Source organism: Catharus ustulatus, chromosome 6 (assembly GCF_009819885.2).
Source record: "Catharus ustulatus isolate bCatUst1 chromosome 6, bCatUst1.pri.v2, whole genome shotgun sequence".
Lineage (NCBI taxonomy): Eukaryota > Metazoa > Chordata > Aves > Passeriformes > Turdidae > Catharus > Catharus ustulatus.
The window spans coordinates 12,142,867-12,157,041 of record NC_046226.1 but is presented as its reverse complement, the minus strand read 5'-3'; the positions used below and the strand labels follow the sequence as shown (position 1 = coordinate 12,157,041).

Below are 14,175 nucleotides of genomic sequence, written 5' to 3'. Positions count from 1 at the left end.
AGACCAGCTGTTATTTAATTCAACTGTCTCTGAAGTATTGAGGGCTATTGGAGTGCCCTGAAAATCAAAAGGTTTGACTTATCTAAATCAGATATGGTACTTTCTTCCTCATCTTTTTCCTTTTAATAGAGTTTCCATTTGACATTTGTTTTGGTTTGTTTTGTCTCTTCAGCTTCAATATTTCAGAAAGCAAAGCAGTCTGGAGTTAAGTGGTGTACAGAGCCTGATTGATCTTCTTCAAGCCTCTAAAGCTATCTTCAATGACTGTCATATTAGTGGGATAAAGAAAGGCACAGTGCTCCACAGGGCTGGTTTTCAGTTTTTCTGTGCTGTGCTCCGAAATAATTTCTCAAGGATTTAACTGGATGCTGAAACAGCAGTTTAGAAATTCTTTGCTTTGATCTGAAGTACCTGATAAAAACACATGGATTTTCTGGAGTCCTTTCTGTGTTTCTATTATTTTTGTTTCATTTATCAGCCCAAATGACTCTATTTATCTTTGTGGTGCCTAGGTAATGAATGTTAGGCTACAGATGAAGACAAAATCCTGAAGTGATTTGGGCAAAATCACTTGGAAAAAGAAAGGAAAAAGCAACAAAAGTAGAGTGGAGAAAAAAAGCAATAACCTGAGACCAAATGTTATTTATGCTTTTACAGTGTTTAAACATATATTTATCAACAAATGTCAGCTACAACCCAGGTATAATTTTGCCCTATTGTTAGACAGTTGCGAAAGCTCAGTCCCTTATTCACTGTTAGCTATTGGAATAGGATTCTGAGAAAAGAACAATGGCATTTTCAAAAAATTGTTTATTAGTGAAGGCTGATGCCTGTCCTATATGTTACTATAGCCTGTACTTACTCAAAATCCACAATAAATTGTCTCCCCAGTCCAAGCTGCTCTTTCATGCAATTTCTACCTGAGATCTTTGGAAGTTCAAAACTGTCCTTCTTTCCTCTCTAAACATTATCCTCACATTCCTTTATAATTTTAACAGTGAGCACAATGTCCCAGCATCATCAGCAATGAGCCAGGGCCCCAATGGCTTTTCCATTTCCTTTTGACATCTTCAAGCTATTTCGAGTCAGTGGTGCTGTGTCTTGTGATGTGGAGCCCACAAAGTGTTTTCTGCACATGGTTGTTAACTGGCCTGTGACAGTGACATTGATGTTGTGGTGGCAGACACATGCAGATTGGAAATTAATCTACTGAGCTTGATAGTTATGGAAGCATTTAAAAGTCAGGCCATCCAAGCTCTATTAAATCACTTAATAAAAGCTGAGTGGAAGTATCTAAGAAGCATGAGAAAATCTTGGATTACCTTATTTATATTTGATACTTACTGAAAACATAAATATTTTAAACCCATGAAGTTATTAACTAAATTAACCAGAATTATTTTAAAGGTACAATTTATTCAGCTAGATTATCAGTCAAGCAATCTCTGTTTAAATTGGTGGAGCTCTGTCATTGTACAACCTGAGCTCTTCATCATGATATATTTTCTAAGCGTAACTGCTTTTAGAGCTTGAGGGTGTTTTTGTGACAGCTACATACCTGTTTTTCCCATGACTTCAGAACCATAAAACCATGTTTAATATATTAAAAAAAAAAAAAAAGCACTTATGATAACTTACCATTCTGTAAAGTTTATCCTCCAGATCCTGATTAATTCTTTGTAAGGCTAGGTAATTGTTTTGTATCCTAAAACAAAGATGATATCATGTAACTGAATGCATTGCTTTTCATGTTGTTTTTTACCTGTATTTGCACATCAGTACAAAATCTTGGCTTGCACTACTTGAATTCTATTTGCTTATCACTCTTGTTACCAGTCAGTGGTTGCCTTTGAAATGCAGCTACCACCTACCTCCTAAGCAAACTTCCAAATTTCTTTCTCATATTTTCTTACTATATTTAGCAGCAAATTCCAGGAGGAAGTGAAGATATGTTGGTTGTTCAGCACTTGTGTGCAGACACACATTACAGCCTAAGAACTTGCACAAGGTAATTATAGTTTTACATCAGGCTCAAGAGGAAGCTTGAGCTCTAGGCTTAGGCAGCACAAAAAAAGATTTATTGTGAAATTGCAGCAGAATCCTAATGACTGTAGCAACATGTGGGCATCAACATGTGACTTAGAATATTTCTTCTTTCAACAAAAGTTCAAGAAGTTGCCTATTTTTCCCCAGGAAGTATTTTTAGATAGCTTAGCTGAGAAAATATGGGTATTTATTTTTATCAGCACTTAAGGATTGAATGAATTCACAAAATGAGGCTTCCCTACTTATTCCAGAGCAACACACCAAAGAAAAGTTTGAGCCTGCACATCTTTAGTTTACTCAGATGGTAACCTTGCTATTGTAATGAACAAGCTGCACAGCCTGTGGGAAAACCATTGGTATTTTGGAAGCAGCTGTGGCTTTCTCTCCACAGAACCTAAGGAGGATAGCTCCTTGTTCATTAGTGCCCATCAGCATGATGTATAACAAATGTAAAGCAAATGTTAGAAGCTCAGCTGTGAAAAGTTTGTCTGAATAAATCTATATGACTGTACTGATCAACAGGTCAAAGTATTTTCAGCAGTGAGGAGATTTTGGGTAATGTGCAAGTGTTTTCACTGTAAGAGTGAACTCAGATGTAATCCACATTTATAGAGCAAAACACACTCCCTCTGAAAAGTCTGGATCTGGGTGTAGTTTCTGTGGTTATCAGGATGGGACTGGGATTAAAGAAGCCTCTTTGTTTATCACTTGGTTAGGAGTGGCTGCTGAAGCTGGAATGAAGATCTGTTTTCCAAACGTGCATAGCTGTGAATCAAAGGGTCCAGCACACCCCTTCTTGGCAGTGTGATGCTTATCTCGGCTCCTGTTGCTATGGAGATTTTCTTTTCAGCTAAATGATCAGAATTCTCCATTCAGGGCTGGTCAGTGACAACAACTTGCAGTGCCCCTCCTAAGGGATGCAGAGCTCTGGCTGGGGCTCCCAGCATTGCAGCAACATCTGCTGCACAGACCTGAGAGGGGATGTCTGTGCCAAGGACATCTGCTCCGTGGATATAAATAATGACATCCCCATGGGTGAACCTCCTCGGGGTACCAAGGGTCAGCCCACAGTCAGGGCAGCCATTTCCAATATGCATTGCAAGCCTGAGGAGAGTCTCAGTGTTGCCTGTTTTACAGAGCTGCTGAGCAGAGACTTCCTTCCTGAGAGAGGATCTGTGGTAAATAGTGTTTGCTAAGGTGGTGACCCAAATGGTCTGAAAAATCTCAGAGACTTGTGCTGGGAGACTTGGTCAATACTCACCAATTCTCACAGTGCTATTGTGTTTGTGTCCAGGTGACTTAAAGGATGGACTGAAGTTTACAGTTCTCTGCACTGTCCATGCTCCTCACAGCATTTACCACTCAGCCTCTCTACAGACATTGATTTGTACAGCTCAACGTTTACTTGGGATTTCCCCAGCCATTTAGCTGTCAACACAATAGGGACAAATCTCAGGGTATCCTGTACCCATCTTTTCATGGTACAGAAGAAAGCAGAGATGATCTTGATAAAATGAGGGTTAAGATGGCTTTGCCTACAGCTACTCAGCATAAATATTTTATTTTGCTGGTAAGGACGCATGCCAAGATGCAGGAAGAAAGGATTTAGAGAAGTAAAACAGTGCCTTGTGGCTGAGCTCAGAAGTGCCCCAGCAGCTTCTCTGTCATGGTTTATATTTTTTTGTCTAGCAAAGCAAAATAAAACAGGTTAAACTTGCTTTGCACCCAGGCAGTTTGTGGTTCAAGTGGAGGTGGTGTAAAAACTGATTTAAACATTAGCACCTGCAATGCCCTAAAAGTTACCATGGGTTCAAAAGCACTTGCAGAACTTCCTGAAAGTTAAGGGGAAAAAATAATGTGGTTCAAGGCTTTTCTAGCCCAGGTGCCCCTGTACCCTGCAGTGGTTGCTGATGTGGATAGCTCAAGGGAGACCCTATAGGTTCCCTTTTCCATTTCCTTTTGCAATCATGAATAAACCCAGCAGTAATTGCTGCTTGGATACCAGACTTATCATGGTAACAATGGGTTTGATCCTCAGCTCCTGTTGCCACTTTTTCTCTTGATATGGATGACTGAAATGTTGATTATCATTAATTATTTTTCAGTGACAACACTTCCCTGCCATAGATGGTCGTGGAGGGTTTTGCAAGACTTTATCACAATCTGCTTCTCACTTTGTAGCTTCTTTTGCCTTTGCCCATCAAATTTTTGCCTACTGTATGTTTTGGAGAAAGTAGCCCACAAACTCTAGTTCTCTAACACATTCATTTTGCACTGAGAAAATGACCACCTCCCAGTACAGTCAAATCAAATATAAAAAAAAAATCCGCAGTAAGTAGGAAGCTGAGCTTCAAAAAGTGTTTCTATTGAGAACAGTATGCAAAGGTAGTCAAAATAAGCACAAACACATACACATGTACACAAGCACATACACATGCACGTATATGCATAAACCCCAAATTGGAAATTCACTGTGCCAAAAGAAGTGTCAGCAAATGTAGGTGGCAAGGAGAGAAATGGACCCAGAAATGGAAGAAAAGTGTTAAAGGGATAAAGGAGGAACAGAGTCAGATCAATGTTTAGGCAAAACTGCAAGATAAAGGGAAGGGGAAATAAAGAGTAGGGAAAATGATTCAAATTTGAAAATGATCTGATGGGCAAATGGTAACTTAACCTTGTTTGCAGAAAAATGCACCCAAATAGCCTGAATATTGTGAAGTATGAAATATTTTGACCTGGTAAATCTGGCTTTGAAAATAAAGCAAAGGGCAGGCTTCACTATGTGCAGAACTGCTCTGAGAGAGTGTGAACTGATAACCTATTACCATGTGCTGATGTATTTTTGTGCTGTTCATATCATTAGGAGATACTCATGTGACTTCAGGTGCACATATGTGCATCCAGTAAACAAATGTTCAGGTTCTTGACCAAAAAAGGGCCTATTGAAAGCTACTGTGACCACACTGAACGTGTCAGGTGTCTGTGCTCTAACCCACCAGACAACACACTCCTCCCCAAGGTGCAGATCCCCACCGAAGAGGGAGTCTGCAAAAGCCTCTATTTCTCTGCTTCCACTCAATCTCAAGCCTTCTTGAGGCCATGAAATACATCTCAAGTAAAACTTAGTCTTGAGCTGACTTTCTTTAAAGAAGGGAATTTCTACTAGAGTGTAGCTAGCTTTGAAAAGTGACTCCTGAAAGAGTAGCTTTTTGATAAAAAAAAATTCTCCCTCTGTTATCACAAGTTATACCAATATCTTTATGAAAACAATAGTTTTTCCTCCAGGATTCCTGTCCAAAACATCCCTTCAGTCTGTGAAATGCCTTGCTTTTGGTGAAATAATTATATGTGTGGGCTAATCTCAGTGCTAAATATATGCTTGTATGAGGTTACTTCTCATGCCTTGAAATAACTCTGCTTTCTGTTAAAAGATAAAATGGGGACCTCAGCAAGTTGTTACCCAGGGCAAGGCCTCAAGGAGGAAACCCAAAGTGAACTTTGGAGTCCAGATGTAGTTCCAAGTTCGGATTTTGAATTGTTTTTAGATTTTTACCTATAAAAGCTGTGCTGAGCATGTCAGATAAGGGACTACTGTGAGGAATATGAAATCCCTTCTCTTTTCAGTCACTTTTCAAAGCTGAACCTATGCTTAACAGTTATTATTTTCAAATCTAGTAAGCACTGTTCTCTCACTGAGAAACAAGAAAGAGGCCATCTCCAATGGTTGTAGAGAAATTGAAAACTTGACCATTGAGCCACACAAGTGACCTCCTCTCTTGTGTAAAACTGGGGAGGCCTAGCAAAAGCACAGGGAATTCTGCATAAATTAAGACAGGACTTTCTGAAAGGACTACAAAAGGATAGTCATTCAGCCTCTTGGAAAAAAAAAAATTGTACTTTACAGAAAAGGGAATTTAATAACAGGAATGTTCTCCAGTGTAAGAGTGGGATCTTGTTACACAGGGCCTATTCATTTATGGTAGGATGAATGTCTCTCCCCGTGCAGTGAATAAAGGAAGAGACACATAATTGAAACTAATTCTACTTCTTTGTTTTTCTCACATTGATTTTCCTCCGTGACATGTTGCTGACAAGCTTTTGGATGACAGGTTTTTTCAGACATTATTCTTCTCCAGGTTGACAAATCTAGATGTTCAACTTGCAGGATGCCTTGCTATTCTCAATAGAAACATTTTTAAAGCTCACCTCGTAAAATATTTTTGGCTTCCATTATGATATGTCTTCAGGGGAGTAATCACCTGCCTGAAACATAATTTTTAATATAAGTTTTCTTCATAATATGGCACAATGTTCCATTAGAATATTGGAAAGTCAGTTCTGCTAATGTGATGTTCTGGTATGAGTGCTAGACTTGGCTGTGAGCCCCTGGCCTGAGTTTCAAAGGGTGCTAAACTCACTGGTGCTCAGTGCAGTTGATAAGAGGCTTTCTACTGACTAGGAAGCCCATCTGTTTTAACAGAAGTGGGATGGTCAGCCCCTCTGCTGCTTCATGGCAGCCCCAAACTGATGCTTCAAGAGAAAAGAGCACCAGTGCTCCCTGTCCTGGAATGTATTGAAGCAAAACTTCATCAAGAATGAAGTTACATCCAGTGGCTCCGCTCTAAGTGAAAAGATAGGAAAAATATTGTTGACAAGAAAAGTATATGGAGAACCTCCAGTCTGCTCTTGATAGATGTGTGGAGATTTCAAAATCTCCATGATACCTGCATATTTTAGTCTCATTTTCAGAAGCATCCCCAGTTAGAGAAGCACTTAAGTTAAAAGACCACACTAGGCTGTTTCCTAAATTGAGAACTTACAGACTAATTTTGTTTCAAATTTGCATTAAATGATTTGGTTGACTCAGTTTATTGGTGCTTTCTGTCATTGTTTTGGTTTGGCTTTTGCCTTCCACAAATAATTAAAAGTATTTCTTTGGGTATTGCCCTGGAATGATTTATTCTGAATTTCGTTTTGAGTCATCCAATGAATTAATCAAATAGTTCCATGAAGATATCAGTTTTAGAAAGTCTCACAAGACATGCAAATACATTCCTGCATAAGTAGATAATTCTAGTATTGGAAGTTTTGAAAACAAATGAAAAAATGGATATTAAGAATCATGATAAAATTTAGGCTAAGTCTACAAACCATTTTAATCAGTGCCAGGAATATCAGGAGTGCATGCTTAACTTAGTTTATCATTAACATTAACTAGGTTCCTGATTTGCAACAGCACTGTACCACAGCTACAACTGTTTTAAATAATCGCTTTTCAGCATCATTCCATTCTGCTTGAGACTAAAAAAGAAATTATTTGCTATACTATAATGCAAATGCCTTAATATTATTTCAATTGAACATAGTATCAGCTTTAAGTGATGGAGAGACAAATTCTATTCTCTTGTATGAGAATAATGACGTTTAAACAAAGAAAATGTGCAAAGTCATTAAAAAAAGATTTATCCTGTATACATAGAGTATAACTAATATATGTATCTGTATGTAGTAGGTTTATAACCTTTGTATGTGCAATGCCATATGGCACTACCCCACATGTTTTTACATAAATAATGTCATATTGGCACATATATAGGTCTATTTCTATTTGCATATTTGCTTTTAGTACAGAGATATTTTTCAAATCATGTGTAAATAACTTCATATGGCATGCAATATATATTCAGGTAAATGAATTCTATGTATTAAATATGAAGCACAATGTGTAATCAATAAACAATAAATCATGCATGTTTGTAACTGTGTTTGATTTTACTTACACACGTCTCTAATGCAGTCACTCTTAAAATTCTAGTAACTCTGCTTATTTCAAAAAGTTCATTACTAACCTTCTCAGTTTTTCAGTTACTTTTTCAAGTTCCTCCTGAGCACGTCTCAGTTCTATTTCAAGATACTGACGTGTAGAATCAAACTCTGTTTCAAGCATTTCCAGCTTATGGGTAGTGTACGATAGGCGCTTTCGTAATTCCCCCTTCTGTTCTTGCAAAGTACTAGAAAAACAAAGACCACAGCTGTAGAATTTAGCTGCTCCCAAAAAGCTTTTTATGATCCACTCTTTGACCAGTTCCCTAGAGTATAGCTTGGCCTCAAGCCAGAAAAGTGTGCTTAATTTGTTTACTGCACTTTGAAAATCTTCTGATTCAGACAGCTGACTATCTTCCATCTGTCCTTTCTGGTGCATTTATTGCTACTACCTCATTATCCAGAATGTTGTGAAAGAATCTTCATTAAAATACAAAACACAGCCTAGAGTTTGGTTTCACACAGGACCTTCCATTTAGAATTATATTACCATACTATGACTGAAGCAGCAGGTCTTTATAGAGCAGCAACAATAACTATGCAAAAATATTTCCTTACCTAAAACCCAAGTAACAATTCTATGGAGGAAAATTTTTTTGTCTTATTTGATTCCTTTTTCACCCAAATTATTGTCACAGAGATGCCAGAGACCTTACTGTTCAGCATTTCATTTGGAGAACAGTAATCTATTAATAATATCACAATTTTAAGGTTGTAGATCTTTCTCTTTTCCCCCTACTTATTTGGGAGCCAAGGTTTTCCAGACTCAGGTGTAATCCCTAATTTTGCACAGTTCTTTCACAAAAAAACCTATGCCCTGATTGTAAACTATCTTCAGTTGCAGTCTTAAACAAAACAAGATTCAGGTGAGCCTCTCAGCATATGCCTTAATTCCTATCTGCACAATTGAGACTTTTGTATCTTTGTCTATTTAGTCTGCAAGCTCTTCAGTCTTCTGGCATGTGTGCCAGCTGAACAGCAGGATGGGATTCCTGCCAGAGCTGGGATCTCTGGAGACGACTGCAACTTGGTTCATACTGCAACCTCAGTATGGAGCTGATCTCTTGGCTCCAGGTGGGACCTCTGAGGCACTGTGGAACTGGGGTCTGCCATCACCTGGACACAAAGTGCTACCAGGATGTATTGTAAATTGCCTTGCCTTTTTTTTTAATCATACGATAAAAATAGTTCTTCATAAATGAATGGCAAATCTTGATTCCCTTTGATGTCAAGGGAGGGCTGCCATCAGCTGCAGCAGAATAATATTTTGGGTCTTTAATTAGACAAGAGAGCTGGGAACAACATGTCCGTCTTCAAGGAACACTTTTCTGAGCTGTCTATAGCGTGACTGGCTTCTCCTCTACAAGCTGTGATAGGAGCTCAGCAAGTTAATGCAGAAGCCTCACAATTGCTGCTTGCTTGATCCATGCAGCTTTGAGCTAGCAATGTTTTGCCAACACGGCGCTCTATTTCAATTGCACATATTGCGTGGTTACAGTTATACTTAGATTACCACTTGTGGTTATATTCTCTTAAAATAATATATTCTAATTCAGACATTTAATGTAGCTCCACTTAATATAACCATTTAATTTTTATATTTCACTTGGCGAATTAAACTCTGGAGTTATCTAGGGAACTGGGAGCCCATGCTGCTCATTTCTACATGTCCTCATTGATGATGTTACCACATCATACCACCCTTCACCTGCTCTGCTCCTGACTTGTTCCTGCTACTCCTCTGCTCATCTTGGGAAAGAAGAGCGGTCAGTTTTCTTTCCTGTAGCATGGAAACTCAGATTTTGTTCTGTGAAGTGGCAGTTACAGTGTCAAAACTGTTTAAAGAGAAAAGAGATATGATCTCAAGTCTTCTGCTGCTCTAAAAATCTAACCACTAGGATTTGTATGAAAAATAGACAGTAGGTCCTCCAGCTATGATTTTGGATAAAAATGCCCAGGCTGAGGCTGCTGGGCAAGTGCAGTTAATACAAGTTAAAGCAGATCAAGGAAGGTTAGAGCATCCTGCTACACTGGGAAGTTTTGGACACAGAGAGCATAACCTTTGGGGCACAAATATAATGGTAATGCCAGGATGTTTAAGTTAGTAATAGCTGGAGACTACTTAGTAAAAGGGGAAAAAGGGGAAAGTTAATCACCTCCAATAACTTTGATATTTCTTCCTTATGTAGGTTCTTGCTTTGGGTCTCAGTTGTGAGAAGATTAAGCAGGAGTAAAACCCCTGACTCCTTACTCCTTAAATTAAGTTGCTTCTGCATAGACCAGTGGGCCTAGACCTGTCTATGTGAGGAAATTTGGGGTTAAAAATGTGAGTTCTGTGTAAAGCTTGATCCTGAAGTGGAAGGCCGTTCTGGTCTGAGATGCCAAATGTGCTTTCAGACTCAGATTCAGTTTGGTAGGTTTTGGCAAGGCTGAAGCTTATGCTAGAAGGCTAAATTTCCAGCTCACTTTCTCCCTTGGAGTTAACTTTAAAGTACTTGTATTCTTGAATTCTTAGCTTTCAGAATGAGATTATTCAATCCATTAAAATCAAGATTATTCTAGTTAGGTTTACTGAAACAGTCTATATACATGGACTCTTCCACATGATAGGTAGTAAACTATAGGTGAAGCTTTGCTCATAAAAAAAAAAAAGCTCCACCAATTAAAGCATAACTCAGGCAGCCTCAAAGACGAAACTTATTCTCAACCAGAAAACCATAATTTTGAAAAGATCTACTCATTTCCACACATGCTGGAAAGGTGGGGTGACATTTTAAACTCTCCCAAACCTAGGAGAACCCCTCCTCCCTGTGTATTTTGAGTCCTCTGATCCATGTTAAAACAGCTGATGGTTTTTGAAGGACATATAGTTTTTAGATAGGAAATAATCCTTGATTTATAGTGGGATTATTTAGGATACAATAGTAGATGCCTAACAGTGAGTCTTTATTGAAATACAAGTTTTTAGATGGAAAGGCAAGCATTTTAGAAGGAAATTATGTTCTGACATGAATATGCTGAGTGGCAAAAAACTTATAATCACTTTTATGGAAGAAGAAAAAAGAAAGAGAGAAAGAAAAGACCCCAGTTGGGAAAGAGTTAAACCATCTGCTTTAATATCCAACTTGAGTCAAGCAAGTTCTGGAAACATAGCTAACTTTAAGCAATGGCACAACAGGGAAATTTTCCCAAATCTTAGATTGTAACCATTGAATGGGTACTAATAGCTGAAACACTGAGAGCAGATTTCCCAGGATTCCCAAGATGGCTTTGATTTCTGCATGATTTGAGCCTTATCTAGACACATTACTGGTTTGAGGTAAACCCTGTTGTTTTCTCTTGATTTTGGTTCTATATGAACAAGCATCTAAGAAGCAAAGGCAAAGCGAGTGAAACAGCAGAAGGAACAAGAGGATGCAATGTATCAAATTCTGCATCTCTAATAGCAGGATGAGAGTCTCAGTTTTTGTTTTATACTAATCTAAGGTATTTCATGACATTTTTGTTTGTTTTGGTGGGTTTTTTTTAATATCTCATGGAATAGATGTTCTTTGGAAACCTTCCCCTTACCATTATCTTCCAATGTTATCACATAATGACATGCTTGGATTCTCATTTCTTATGCTGTGTTGTGTTTTTTTTCTTCTAGAAATCTGAGGTTTTCATGAAGAGGATTTAATTTTGCTCTGTACCGCTGTAAATTTGATAGTGGTAATTTAATCAGAGTTGAAAAGAGGGAAAAGATAAAAAGTCAAAACATGGAGTCACAAAGTCAGCCATTTAACACTTCCCCTTTTCTTCAACCAACCAACTCCATAAATTAGCTGCATTTTGTTTCTGCTTGTCACATACCAGTTAATAAGAAAAGTTCATTGCACAATTTTTTTAATGCTACTAACTCACTATATTTTGATCAATAATTTATGTTCTATGGATAGTTGATCCTCATGGTTCTTTAGTTTTATATATATGCAAAACTAAGAAAATAATTAAACAGAAAAAAATTTCAGCCAGGAGAAAGGACAGGACTTATTTGCAAATAAAAAGTATTCTGGTAGTATTATATCTTAGCAATCTGATAGTGCTGTATCTTAGAAAACACAAATCCTATATTCCATGGTCTTCCTGAAATTCTGACTGCTTCAAGGAGTATGGAATAACAGGGCAGGCTCAAAGGCCCTGTAGATTATTCCACCTTTAGCATAAGGAGTTGCCTGTTTATTTTAATGATACCTAATCTTCTGCTCCTGTGGCAATCAGAGGTCTGCAAGTCATTACCCACTTTGCTTCATTAAAATATTTCTTTAACAACAAGGACAGTAAATACAATATTAAATATTTAGACTAGTGAAAAAAAACCTCTCAAGGGAAGCTACTTTCAAGGTTATTAAAAACAGGTCTTTAAACTCTCCAAGGTATTATTTTCACTGATTAGCTCTGTTTATATTCATAAAAAGTATAAAATAGATTTGCACAGAAATTTGTGCCCACAAACATTATCTCAGCCTGCAGCTGTTATTCAGGGTTAAGCTGTGGTGCTGGCTGGAGAAGCTCCAGGTGAGCATATTCCTGCTGGATTTCAGACAAAGCTGAGATGCCACATGATAAGGGCCTATTCTGAGGAAGGTGTGCTGGAAAACAAGCAGGTTCTCATTGTACCTGTCTGATCTTTTGCCAGCTCATCTGCCTGCCAGATGGGCTGAAGACAAAGGCGTGCTGGCAAACAAAGCTGGGGGTGCTCAGCTGCCTGGAGGCCAGAGGATTTCTGGAACCTTCTACCGTCAGCACCACAAAGAGGGTGCTCCCTGAACCTTTATTCTGCAAGAGTTGATGTCTACGGGTCTGGCCCATTAGTGGAGCATTCCAGCAACCCCACATCTCCATCTCGCTGGTCAAACTGCTTCAGCAGCACTTTCCACATCTGCCATAGATGGTTCTGCAATGTTGTTTAAAACCAGACCAAACCCATTGGTTTTGAACTAGGGAATTCTCTCTGAATGGACTGATGACATTCCTTCACACTGCTCCTGAAGTGAGTGAAAAAAAAATTGATTAATGGTATTAGGAAGGAAATCAGCAGTGAAAGGACTGCAAAACAAAGGCAAGATAGATGGCCATGCCAAATATACTGAAAAACACCCATATCAAAGGTTCTCTTTTCTGTGAAACAGACATTTTAATGCCGCTGTGAAATCCTAAGTAGAACTAATTGCATTTTGTGAGTAATAAGCCTGCTTTGGAAGAAATAACATGTAAGAAGGAACTAACCTGGACTGGGTTTTGGACCTCTGAGTTCTGAGCATGGCTTTGACAAAGGTTATACTGCTCAAGAGAGTTAAGGCAAGACTGAGCTTGCCCACTGCTGGTCAGTTCTGGCTCCTGTAGTTAGCCAAGAGCAGGCACTACCAGGATGAAATTAATCTGACCTATTTTAGAAGCCTACTTTTAGATGGGTTGACGCAAATCTGGAAGTATCCATTTCCGTTAATTACAAAGGGAATCTGGTCAAGCATCTCAGACGCAGACAATCACATCTCATCAGATAACTCCCCCTCTTCCTGACTCAGTTCTGTGTGTATGAGATGAGGTAATAGTATTTCCTTTCTTGTTTGCTTAGATGGCGTGGGGGCCCACAAAAATGAAGCACTAAATGCTTCTAAAGTGTTTATCAGATCTGCTTCATGTCTGCGATGTGTCACATTCTAAAAAAAACTTCATGGGATCAGGAGTTTGGGAGCACTGAGGAAAATTTTAAAAATGTCTTCTGAACAGAATTTCAAAAGTAATATATTTTCTTCTTTTACCCTGTGTGGTTTTGTCTAGGGAAAGGTCTATAACCATCAACCCTATAGAGGCATTGTGAAAGAGTATAAAGACCAGGAGAGGGTCTCTGGGAAAGGCCAAGGGAGAACCTGTGCTCCCAGTCATGCCATGCCAACTTGTCCCACTGATGACAGACAGGGCAGGCAGCCAGAGGGTTTGAGGCAGCTTTGTGACCTTTATTTCCTGGAAGCACTTTCCCAACACTGTAAGTCTGCTGTGGATCTCTGCAAAAAAAGAGGCTGTTTGTCTCAATAAAAGCAGCCATCCACACCCCTGGTTTTGTTTCTGATTTTTGGATGCAGCTGATCATCACAGAGCTGAATACCATCATAGAGGCAAGGCTCTGGGAGACACCTTCCTGACTGTAGCTCACATTCCAGGGAGCAGTGAGATGGGAACAGAGACCTCTGGGGATGTTCACAGCTGGCAGAGATGTCAGCAGGTCCTGAGTGCTACTGCATTGCTACTCAATGGAGCTGGACT

The 14,175-nt window shown here is 38.8% G+C and overlaps 1 protein-coding gene across 6 annotated transcripts in view; it reads right to left on the bottom strand.

The window, feature by feature from the left end:
* The window catches only part of BEGAIN (brain enriched guanylate kinase associated), a 159,685-nt gene that overhangs the window by 52,842 nt on the left and 92,668 nt on the right, over window positions 1-14,175 (bottom strand). For 5 of the 6 annotated variants that reach the window (XM_033062691.2, XM_033062694.2, XM_033062695.2 and 2 more), the window contains 3 exons: window positions 7,896-8,057; window positions 6,253-6,309; window positions 1,639-1,705 (listed from right to left, as the gene is read on the bottom strand). In XM_033062691.2, the coding sequence (XP_032918582.1) occupies window positions 1,639-1,705; window positions 6,253-6,309; window positions 7,896-8,057 (286 nt within the window). The remainder of the gene's footprint in view (window positions 1-1,638; window positions 1,706-6,252; window positions 6,310-7,895; window positions 8,058-14,175) is intronic. The other variant, XM_033062692.2, reaches the window with a different exon arrangement.